Raw genomic sequence first — 12,673 nt, 5'->3', positions numbered from 1 at the left:
AGAGGGAGAGTTTTAAGAAGACTCTGCACTGAGCACTGAGCCCCATTAGGGGCTTGATCTCGTGACCCTGAGGTCATGATCTGAGCCAAAACCGAGAGTCAGATGCTTAACCATCTGAGCCACCCAGGCATTCCCCCCAAAAATGTTAATAAGTAGTGGTGACATATTAACTAGTATTTGGGTTGTAATAATTAAAAAGGCATATTTTGGAATGGTGAATAAAATCAGGATTTTTTGTTTTTTGGGGTTTTTTTAGATTTTATTTACTTGAGAGAGGGAGAAGGAGAAGCAGACTCCCTGTGGAGCAGGGAGCCCAACTTGGGGCTTGATCCCAGGACCCTGGGATCATGACCTGAGCTGAAGGCAGACACTTAACCGACTGAGCTACCCTGGTTCCCCAGTGGATAAAATGGTTTTTACAGACTTTATGACTTCTTGGCAACCTTCTTATCTTTTTGAGAGGCAGATAATTATAATTCTTTGCTTTTTTTTTTTAAGATTTTATTTATTTGACAGAGACACAGCGAGAGAGGCAACACAAGCAGGGGGAGTGGGAGAGGGAGAAGCAGGCTTCCCGCGGAGCGGGGAGCTGATACGGGGCTCGATCCCAGGACACTGGGATCATGACCTGAGCCGAAGGCAGATGCTCAACGACTGAGCCACCCAGGCGCCCCTAATTCTTTGCTTTTTAAATGTTAGTTTGGGCCATAGCCCTGACATAATTTTAAATTATTGTTAATACTGGATTTCTTACATAGATCTTATGAGAATAGTTGATGTGTTTGTAGGAGCTTGTGTCTTTGCTTCAGATATATAATGAAACATAGGTTGTACAGTTTTCACAGTTACATGAATGCAATTGAAAAGACCAAGGTTACTCAAACTCACCGTCAGCATTTACTAATAGTAGGTACCTATACAGATAGGTAAAGATTATGGCTCAGTTTATGTTTCTTGCCTGATGGACTTTAGTTTTACTTGTCTCTGATCTTGCCTGTCTCTGATTGCTGTTCCTCCAAATAAAAAATTGTCATTGTATTCAGATGGCTGAGTTTGACACTTTTACCTATTAGGTAAAATAACAGTAGCTAGGCAGAAAATAGTGGTTTCTAGTTTATGCTCAGTCTGAGCAGTTTAGAACAACTTCTAAAATTAAGGGGAAAAAATGAATGTCAGGATGAGAGAATACTAAATGTTGCCTTTTAAAAGTTTCCAAAGTTTTGGTCATTTTAAATAAGTTAACCATATTTAAGTCTGATTTACGTTTTTTTTTTAATTTTATTTTTTAAGATTTTATTTATTTATTCATGAGAGACAGAGAGAGAGAGAGAGGCAGAGGGAGAAGCAGGCTCCCAAGGAGCAGGGAGCCCGATGCGGGACTCCATCCCAGGCCCCTGGGATCGTGACCTGAGCTGAAGGCAGACGCTCAACCATCTGAGCCACCCAGGCGCCCAAGTCTGATTTACATTTACTTTCAGAATTCACCACTTTATTTCTCTCTGGATAAGTCTATAAAGCAGTTTGAATGAAATTCAAAGTAAAACCTATAAGGCATTTTTGCTTTAATTTGCCTCAGTAGTCTGGCTCTTGTGCATATTCGTCAAGCGGATAAACCTTAGAAATGGCTAGAACCAACTGTTTTATTTTTTTTTTCTTAAGATATAATTGACATGGGACACCTGGCTGGCTCAGTCGGAAGAGTTAGTGACTCTTGATCTCCCGTTTGTGAGTTTGGGCCCCATGGTGGGTGGAGAGCTTACTTAACTAAATAAACCTTAAAAAAAAAAGATATAGTTGACATATTACATTAGTTTCAGGTGTACAACATAATGATCCCATATTTGCATACTTTGTGAAAGGATTATTGTGATAAGTCTAGTGAACATCTCCCACCATACATAGTTAACAAAAAATTTTTCTTTCTTGTGATGAGAACAGAACCAGCTGTACTTAATGCCCCTCATGCACAAACATAAAGCTAATCTGTCCAGTTCTGTGGCTTCAGCTTTTGTGGTAATTTCTCTGTGCTGTTTTTCTGCTTCAAAGTTATTTTCCTGTTCAGAGATGTTTATTAACTCCTGGTGCTAATAGATACATACCTTAACCAGATACTCAGGGCACAGTTTAACCTTATCAGTTTTCCCATGATCTGTGCTTTAGAATACTCAGCATGTAGTTCACACTGTTCTCAACTGTCTTCCTACAGTATGGCTTACTCCATGTGGACTCTGAAAAACAAACTGAGGGTTCTAGAGGGGAGGGGGTAGGGGGATGGGTTAGCCTGGTGATGGGTATTGAGGAGGGCATGTTCTGCATGGAGCACTGGGTGTTATGAACAAACAATGAATCATGGAACACTGCACCAAAAACTAATGATGTAATATATGGTGATTAACATAACAATAAAAAATAAAAAAAAAGAATACTGGCCAAATCCAGTATCAATTCCTTTGTGCTTTTATAACACAGATGGTATCATACTGTATATACTGTTCTAAAACTTTTTTTTTAAGATTTTATTTTTTTATGCAATCTCTACTCCCAACGTGGGACTTGAATTCATTACCCTGAGATCAAGAGTCACATGCTCAAAAAAAAAAAAAAAAGTCGCATGCTCTGAAACTTCTATTTAACACATATCAAGCAGGCTTTCTGATCAGCCTATGGCTGAATTTTAGTTTGTAAAAGCTGTATATTTCATTTTATGTTTGTAACAGTTTAATAGATTTTGTTTGTTTTATTATTACATGAACAATGCTTAAGTAAACTACATACCGATATATTTTTGTCTATGTGGAAATATTTGTAGGATTAATTCCTAGTGGAATTGTTGGCTTAAAAGATAAATGCCTTTATTTATTATTATTTTTAGTTTCAGAGGTAGAATTTAATGATTCGTCAGTTGCATATAACACCCAGTGCTCGGGGCACCTGGGTGGCTCAGTCATTGGGCATCTGCCTTCGGCTCGGGTCATGATCCCAGGGTCCTGGAATCAAGCCCCGCATCAGGCTCCTTGCTCCGCGGGAAGCCTGCTTCTCCCTCTCCCACTCCCCCTGCTTGTGTTCCCTCTCACTGTATCTCTCTCTCTGTCAAATAAATAAATAAATAAATCTTCAAAATATAATAAAAAAATAAAAAAGTCATTTAAAACAAACAAAAAGTGCTCATTCCATCAAGTGCCCTCCTTAATGCCCATCACCCATACCCCATCCCCCACCCACCTCCCTTCAAGCAACCCTGTTTGTTTCCTACAGTTAAGAGTCTCTTATGGTTTGCCTCCCTGTTTTCATCTTATTTTTAAGATACACGCATTTAAAAGAGTGATAGATGTCACCAAAATGCCCTCCTTACAGGTTGTACCAGTTTTCACTACCATCAGCAGATTTTTCAAATGTCTGTCTTTCTCTCTCTCCTCATCATCACTAGGTATTAAAATGTAATACCTGCCTGTCTGAGTGAAAATGGGATCTTACTGTTTTAACTAGCATTTCTTGTGTGAGTGAAGTTGAACATTATTGGCCGTTAGTCTTTCTGTGTTCTGCCCATTTTGTCAGGTTATTCATCTTTATCCTTAATTGGTCTCTAAGTTTTTTACATTTTAATAAAATTATCCCTTTGTTTTATGTTGCAGATATTTTGTCTACAATTTGTTCTTGGTCTTCCAACTTTTTTTTTTTGGCTTATGGTATAGTAGTTTTAACCACATAAATTTAAATGTTTTGTGTGCTTGTCCTTTAACCTCCCTCATATATTGTAAATTTCAAAAGGGTTAGGGCTCCATCTCAGGCATTATATTCCCCAACTTACCTAGTAGCACTAGCCCTTTTATAAATGTTCCCAAATTGTAAAAATAGTTGTGAATCCTCCTAAAACTGTAGTAAAAAAGTAATCATCCTTACTCTTCTCTATTTAGAAAACCAAAATGAAACATTTTATGAGGGTTAAATAAGTTGAAAGTGACCGATCAAGAGTTTATAATCAGCAGGGCTTAAAGAAAACGCCTCCACATTTTTTCATTTTTATTTTGATCAAGTTGAGTTGAAAGATGTTGGTGTTGATCAGGAGGAAGTTAACTGGCAAACTTGCCACTCCAAATGTAATGAGCAAATAATATTAAGAATTACGTGATGTGACTTTATCAAAACTTTAAAGCAGTCTTCATGTAAAGAAAAATCATAGCAAACTAAATACAAGGATTTTCTTTAACTGTGACCCTTTTTTATATATAATCTTATCATTATTAGCCAGTCATGGACTTTTTCTCCTTCCCACTCCCCTCTTATTAAAGTGAATCAGATATAATCATGATTGTGTCAAAAGTTCAAAAGGGAAAATGGAAGGTAAAATGAGCTGAATTGGCACTCTTCCCTCAACATTGTACCTGTAAGCTTGATATGTTGTTTCAGAGATTAACTTTATGGACTTCCGTGCCCAGAAGTATGAAAATTCTTAGGGAACTCTTTTCACAAGCTTGATCTTAACATACTGAATAAAGAGAGCAGCTAATCCCTTTTGTAAAGTAATTTGAGAGGAGGGAATTCAAAATGTAAAATCTCACCTGCAGAAAACACTCAATTCTATAAAAGCCTTTCTATCTTTAGACACTTACAAAGACTTAATATTTTAGTGCGGAAGGGTGAACTTGGTTAAAAAGCCAATGGGTGAAATTAGAGAGAAATAATCCAGTGCTTTCTTTCTGGGAATTATCATCCTGCTCCCCAGGGGACCTAATTTTATTCCCTGTGGGGAATGAGAATACCCTTCTGTACAGCAAGCCAGCATCTCTAAATATAAGCTTGACTTTTAGTATAATAAGAGTCTTGTTATGTGCAATTTTGCTCTTAGTCATTAATACAATGAACAAATGTTGTGGTTACCTGGGAAAGAAAATTCAAGTGCTTTTAAACCTCTTGTGAGATTTGGTTTCATGCTTGAAACCTATCCAGTGTTATGCCCAATAGCATCTGTAGATTCCAAGCTATAAGGTATACAACACGGAGAAGTTAATACACTTTGGAAAAAATTGAGACCTACTACAAAATGGGTTTAAGACCCTGAATAAAAAGCTTTTCTTTTGCTGAATGACAATAACTTAGCAGTGGCATTAAGTTTAACAAATGATTGACATTTTCTTAAGAGTAAGGTTTACATGATGGATGATGTCCTTTCTGGTGACACTTACCTTTTATTTTTCAGCTGTAAAACAGTTTGCTGTTCTACAAGTGCAAAGACCAAATTAAAAACAAAATATAATCTAAGAGTATATAGTATTAAATAGCATTTTCAGTATGGTATGTATGACATTAATTGCCATATAAACTTTGTGATATGTGCACTTTAAATTCTATTCTTGATAATAAAATCATGGTGGTATACTGCTTCTGCTAATAGTCCTTAATCCTGGTATAGTTTAATCTCTTGTTATAGGGATCAGAAAAAGATAATAAAAATCTTTCTTGTTACTTTTAGAAGTTGACATAAGTGGTCCTTGCAGTCTTATAAAGGATAGTCTCCGTTCCAACGTAACCCCAAAGTACTGGGCATTACGTTTTCAATTCTTCAGGTTGCCCTCAGCCTATAAAGCTGTGGATCTCTGAACCTGATCTAATGTGTATGACTGTTGATTTCCTACTAGTAGTAACAATGCAGACATTAAACAGTCTCCCTGCTAGTTTCTGGCATTTTTAGAAGAACATTAAGCATAATCCTTTATTCATTTCTTTCATTGTGAAATGTCTAATCTAGTCATAATAATAAAGTATTTTGTATATCATGTCAAAGTAGTTATGGTCTCTTTCCCCTGTGAGCATTGTATGGTAAGGTACTATCTAACCTGGATAGCAATCAGAGCGGCTAGCTTTATCACACCCCTGTTCAGTTGACATTTCTACAGCTCACTGAAATTGAAAAAAATGGCCCTTATTTATGTAACTGACCACAGGCAGAATGACCTTACCTAAAGCCTGTGTGCAGACATGCATTTTAAAAGTTGTACTCCAGTGTAAATAATATACTTGTTTAATGTTTAGCCAAGTTTTATTTTGTTAGAGGTAAAATGTCGTAATAACTTTATGATTTTCTTATCTTAAGGTAACCAGACTTGGGTGCCTGGGTGGCTCAGTTGGTTAAGCGACTGCCTTCGGCTCAGGTCATGATCCTGGAGTCCCGGGATCGAGTCCCGCATCGGGCTTCCTGCTCAGCAGGGAGTCTGCTTCTCCCTCTGACCCTCTTCCCTCTCATGCTTTCTATCTCTCATTCTCTCTCTCTCTCAAATAAATAAATAAAATCTTAAAAAAAAAAAAAAAAAAAGGTAACCAGACTTGCCGTATTATCAGTTTGACAAACAGATTCCCCACCCCAGCCCTGTTTTTGAAGTCCCTGTCCCATGCTTCAACTTAGGGATGATTTTTTTTTTTTTTAATTTCAGACAAATCTGCCTATTTTCAAGCTGAAGGAGTCTACTGTTAGAAGAAGATACAGTGACTTTGAATGGCTGCGAAGTGAATTAGAAAGAGAGAGCAAGGTAAGAATTATTTGTAATGGGATTTTAAAGCCAAACACTGAATTTTATTTAATTAATTTATTTTTTAAAAGATTTATTTATTTGTTTGACAGAGAGAGACACGGTGAGAGAGGGAACACAAGCGGGGTAGTGGGAAAGGGAGAAGCAGGCTTCCCGCAGAGCAGGGAGCCCAATGTGTAGGGCTTGATCCCAGGACCCTGGGATCATGACCTGAGCTGAAGGCAGACGCTTAACGACTGAGCACCCAGGCGCCCCTAAACACTCTGGATTTTAATGTTTTAAGGACCTTTCAGAAAACTTACCTTGAGTTTCAGAAAACTTACCTTGAATGAAGGGGATAAAAGCAAGTATAGCTTCTTTTTTTCTAGTAGCTCAGTTTTGTCTTATTTTATAGGAGATGGGTGAAGTCTGTAATTTTTCCTTAGAACTCGTTCTTCTCTTGTCTACTTTAATGGCCCAGTTGAGGCCTTTGCTGACTCACACTTGGATAACGCTTACTTCTCAGAAGTCTTTTGCTATTACTTCCTTCCTTTCCCTCATCTTCCTATTCAGTCTTGCCCCCCCACCCCACACCTTGCCAAGTTTGTCTTCCTCAGTACATCTCATATATCATTGTATTTGCAGTTTTTTTTCTTTTACTGACTCATAATACATATTTTCATCATCACACGTGTACATATAACAAAAGCTTCATAAACCAGTACTTACTCTGTGATAGTGCTGATATTCTTCAGCTTAGCTTTTTTAAATGATGGCCATGGTCTGATAGGTTACTACATGCAATTTAAAAACACTGTTGTATACCTTGGTGTAAGAGTCTTCTCTTAAAATTTAGTGGCTTTGGCTGCAAAAAAAAAAAAAAAAGGCAAGGCAAGGTCTCATTCTAATGTCCCTAATTTCAGCCCTGTTTCAGAAGGACATCAAAAGTTGATATGTAGGAGCCCTGAAGTAAGGCTAGCTTATGTTCATTTCTAAAGTCTGATAAGTTGAAATGGAAGGAAAACTTCCTTAACCAGATACTTGTGGCTGGATACAAGAGCGATATATTACACAAATTATAGCATTCCATTGAAATGTAAAGGAGTTTTGCTCAAAAGAATATAAAAGTATAAAATATCTATGAATAAAACGAGAAATATAAGACCGATGTAAAGAAAACTTTAAAACTTCACTGAAAGATAAAAGCAGAACTTAATAAAGAAAAATACTACATTCATAGTTTGGAATATTCACCTTTGAAGATTCATTTACTCTATAAACATTTGAGAGCTATTCTGTATGTTCTATGAGTTATAGATAGAGCTGTGAACACATTAAGTCCCCCCACTTTCATGGTCCTTACATTCAGTTGGGGAAGTCGGGTGGTGGTGAAGGGGTAGCAGAAAAATAGTAAGATATATAGTATGTCAGATAGTGATACACTCTAAAGAAAACAAAAACCAAGGGAAGTAGGGAGTGGTAGGAGAGTACTCTTTTATAGAGTCGTCAAAGGAAGGCCTCACTCTTAGAGGTGACATTTTAACAGTAGACATGATCAAAGTAAAGCATTATCTCCTAATTCTGATAGAAATCTTAGTGGGGTTTTTTATAAACTTGCAGATTTATATATGAGCTTTACAATCAAAGAGAACACCAAGAAGAGTCAAATTATTTTCAGCATGTACTGAGCACCTGCAGGCATCAGTTTCTCTTAAGGCTGTAGTAATTAAAACAGTCAGGTATTGCTTTAGGGATAAGCAGATAGATTAGCAGAATGTAATAGAACTTAGAAGTGTATTTGCATGTTTACTGGAAATTTAGTTTGTAACACAGATAACATTGTCAGTCAGTAGGGAGAATAATTTATATTCAGTAAATGGGGTTGAAACATTTGGCTGTCTATTTAGGAATAAAAATTTATAACTCACTGTGTATAAATTATAGATGGTTTGAAGTTCTAAATGTACAAAACAAGTTAGGAAAGTTTTGGGTAACGAAATTATTTATGACCACAGGGAAGAAGTCCCAGCTTTATTGAGATATAATTGACAAATAACACTGTGTAAGTTTAAGGCATTTGTTATATGTATATATTGTGAAATGATGACCACAATAAGCTTAGTTAATATATCTATCACCTCACATAGGTTTGTTTTTGTTTTTGGTGGTGGTGAGAACATTTAAGATCTGCTGTCTTAGCAACTTTTAAGTGTATAATACAGTATTGTTAACTATAGTCACCATGTTCTACATTAGATCCCCAGGACATTTTATAACTGGAAGTTTGTGGCCTTTGACCAGTATCCTCCATTTCTCCCATCCCCCAACCCCTGGCAACCACTAACCTGCTACTCTCTGTTGCTAGGAGTTAGATTTTTTTAGGTTCCGCACATAAGTGAGATCATACAGTATTTGTGTTTCTCTGATTTATGGGAAGAAGTGTCTTTTTTTTTTTTTAAAGATTTTATTTATTTATTTGACAGAGAGCACAAGTAGGCAGAGTGGCAGGCAGAGGGAGAGGGAGAAGCAGGCTGTCCGCTGAGCAGGGAGCCGATGTAGGGCTCGATCCCAGAACTCCAGGATCATGACCCGAGCTGAGGGCAGCCGCTCAACTGACTGAGCCACCCAGGTGCCCCGGGAAGAAGTGTCTTGATAGGTTTTGGGCTTTGCTTAACATAGCATGTGGTGCACTAGAGTGTTTAATAAACATTTGGGACATGTAGATATCACTTATGGAAAAAATAATAGCTTCATTGACATATATAGAATTCACATGCCATAGAATTCACCCATTTAAAGTAAAATTCACTGGCTTTTAGTATATTCACAAAGTTGTACAATAATCTCTACAGTCAATTTTTAGAACATCTTAATCATTCCATAAAAGAAATCCCATACCCATTAGTAGTCACTACCAGTTTCTCCCTCAACCCCTCCTCACCCAGCCCTATACAACCACTAGTTGACTTTCTGTATGGATTTGCCTTTTCTGGACATTTCATTAAATAGCATAGAATATGTAGTCTTTTGTGTCTGGCTTCTTTCACTGAGGGTGTTTTTAACATTAATCACTAAATCATTTTTTTTCCCTAATTCATTTCTTTTTCTTGCCAAATAATACTCTGTTGTATTGATATACATTTTATTTATCCATTCCTCAGTTGTTAGACATTTGGGTTGTTTCTACTTTCTTACTGTTGCGAATAATGCTGCTTTGAACATTTGTGTACATGTTTTTATTTCTTTTTTTTTGACATATGTTTTTATTTCTCTTTAGTATATATGTAGGAGTAGATTTACTGGGTTCTGTGGTAACTGTTAAACTTTGAGGAACTCCCAGACTGTTTTCCAAAGCAGCTGTACCATTTTTATAGTCCCGCCAGTGGCTGAGAGTTCCACTTTTCTCTATATCCTCACCAACACTTGCTATTATCTCTTTTTTTCTTTTAAGATTTATGTATTTATTTGAGAGAGCAAGTGTGTGCGCACGCAGTGGGGGAGGGGTGCGTGGGGGGAGAGAGACTCTCAAGCAGAGTCCCTGCTGAGTGCAGAGCCCCATTCGGGGCTCAGTCCCACAACCCTGAGATCATGAGCTGCAAGCTGAGCCACCCAGGTGCCCCTACAATGATCTGTCTTTATTATAGCTGCCCTAGTATGGGTGAAGTGCAGGGTCATTGTGGTTTTGATTTTCATTTCCCTGAGGGCTGGTGATGTTGATCATCTTTCCAGGTACTTATCCGTCATTTATAGATCTTCTGTGGAGAAATACTTTTTTCAGATCCTTTGCCCCTTTAATAGAGTGTTTTGTCTTTTTATTATTGAGTTGTATCTAGAATATATAAAAACTCTTACAAGTCCCTTATCAGATACATGATTTGCAAAAATCTCCCATTTGATGGATTGTTTTCACATAATGCTGTCCTTTGAAGCACAGTACTTCACTTTTAGTAATAGATCAGTTAAGTATCTGAAGGGTTTAACCGGTGTGAAAGTTGTACTTTTATTACAGTATTGCTAAGAACAATTAATCAAATACTTTTGTTTAAAATTAATACTTTTAACCAAAATCTGTTATATGAGGCTAGAGAGTAGGTGGTATTTAGTGTTTACTGGTCATTATGGTGAAATCTTTTAGCTTTTAGTTTAGTATGCTGGCCCAAATATCTTCCTGTCTACTTCTCACCCCACATGTACACAAATATCTTTGGATTAATGACTGTTAAATTGGTAAGAACTCTAACTAGATCTTTTCAGACTCCTTAAGCAAAAGTAATTTGATGTTGAAGAGGATCTTCGGAATTTTAGCGGAACAAGCCACTCATGATTTTTGTTAGCTACAGCCTGTTACCTACAACCTCACCATCCATTTCAGTGACTGTTTTGAATATTATGTGAGGAAGAACAAATTTCTGAAGATAATACATAGTAATCTTAAGTTTCATGCTAAATTATGCCCTGAATTAATGGTAGTTATTTGTTTAGTACATTGGTTCTAGCTTCTTTTTTATTTTTATTTTTTTTTTAAGATTTTATTTATTTATTTGACAGAGAGAGAGAGAGAGAGAGAGAGAGAGCACAAGTAGGCAGGCAGGCAGGCAGAGGCAGAGGGAGAAGCAGGCTCCCCGCTGAGCAGGGAGCCCGATGTGGGGCTCGATCCCAGGACCCTGGGATCATGACCTGAGCCGAAGGCAGATGCTTAACCAACTGAGCCACCCAGGCGCCCCTCTAGCTTCTTTTTTAATAATAGCTTTATACATACAGATGTTTTTCCCTGTGCATCAGATAGCCATTCTACTGGAGCTCAGTTAGTGGTCATGATCTCTGCTTCTCAGTTGTAAGGTCCCTGCAGGTTTTAACACCCAACTTCACAAATGCTAATGTAGGGAGAGATTCAAAAATGCTAAGGCAGAGTTATGGAGATAAATCTTTAGATGTCTTAATCATTGGTCATCTGGGGAGAAGAGTACATCTAGGAAGGATTTAGGAAGTTCATGTCGGGCATTTGGTTTTGTGTTTCTTTTTTGCTCTTATTTTGTTCTTTGCTGTTCTGTATGAAGTTGTGTTGATCTTTCCTTTTTTTACCCTGCTGGATTATTGTGTAGGATAGAAACTGCATCAAGGGTTTAAAATTTTTAGAATACATACAATTTTATTACTGTTTACTATTTATATTTCTTCTTGTCTGAATTGTTTACTTACACCTTTTCTCTGTTTTGTGTAACATATGGGTCCAGCTAAGTGGTTAGTCATTTAACAGATATTTGAGCTTCTGTTGTGTACCCAGCCTTTCTTAAAATAACCATAGGAAGCCTGAACAGGATCCTTATTTGAATGCAGTAATAGGATAAATTGGTGGCTTTCCACCAGGGGCAGTTTTGTCCCTCAGGAGACATTTGACAATGTCTGGAGACAGTTTTTATTGTCACAACAAGGGGGTGCTCCTGGGTGCTACCCAGTCTAGTGGGTAGAGGCCTAGGATGCTGCTAAACATTCTACAGTGCACAAGAAAGCCCTCCCCACCCCACCCCCAAAGAATTATCTGATTCAAAATGTTAATAGTGCCATGGTTGAGAAACCAAACTAACATGTGAAATAAACAGCTATGTGCTATTTAACCCAAACAGATATTTGAGCTCCAGGTAATTCCTAGAAGAGAGATCAGTGTAAGTTGGCCCTAGAGGACAGTTAGGCTTTGAAGGGGAAAATTAGGATATTCCTGTGTAGGAAGAAAGAAATGACAGGTCCTTGGGGAGAGAGAGGGTAATGGATGTGGGAGAAAGTTGGCATGTTTCTTAGCCTAGAAAATGGAAGAGTGGTGACAGAATTGTTGATGATTTTATTTTTTAAATGCTGCTCAAACACAAATAGGAAAGACTATATGTAGATGGTATGAGGTGAAGGAAATAGACCACAGAATTATCTTCCCATGCTGGAAAGAATTTGTTAATACTTCATTTCTTGGTGTGATTGAAAGTTGATATTGATCTCTGCAGTCTCCACTGTGAGAAAGCGTTGTCTCCCCTAAGTGGCCTCCAGATTGTCTGGAGACACCGCAGCCTTTATTGCAGCGTTGCTGGAATGTTCTCTTTGTACACTTGTGCCTCCACACGTTCAGCAGAAATGGTAATTAAGTTATGGGCCATGCCCTTGAGGAGCCTCCGTCTGCTGGG

At 37.6% G+C, this 12,673-nt stretch overlaps 1 protein-coding gene across 2 annotated transcripts in view; it reads left to right on the top strand.

Annotated features, from left to right (window-relative positions):
• Nucleotides 1-12,673, top strand: part of SNX3 (sorting nexin 3) — a 44,635-nt gene that overhangs the window by 29,506 nt on the left and 2,456 nt on the right. For both annotated transcript variants that reach the window (XM_025863631.2, XM_025863624.2), the window contains exon 2: nt 6,429-6,524. In XM_025863631.2, the coding sequence (XP_025719416.1) occupies nt 6,429-6,524 (96 nt within the window). The remainder of the gene's footprint in view (nt 1-6,428; nt 6,525-12,673) is intronic.

This window comes from Callorhinus ursinus, unplaced genomic scaffold (genome assembly GCF_003265705.2).
Source record: "Callorhinus ursinus isolate GAN/ISIS: 27379988/994484 unplaced genomic scaffold, GSC_fseal_2.0 scaffold6, whole genome shotgun sequence".
Lineage (NCBI taxonomy): Eukaryota > Metazoa > Chordata > Mammalia > Carnivora > Otariidae > Callorhinus > Callorhinus ursinus.
Note: the sequence above shows the minus strand (reverse complement) of the source record. Positions and strands in the feature narration are given on the sequence as shown.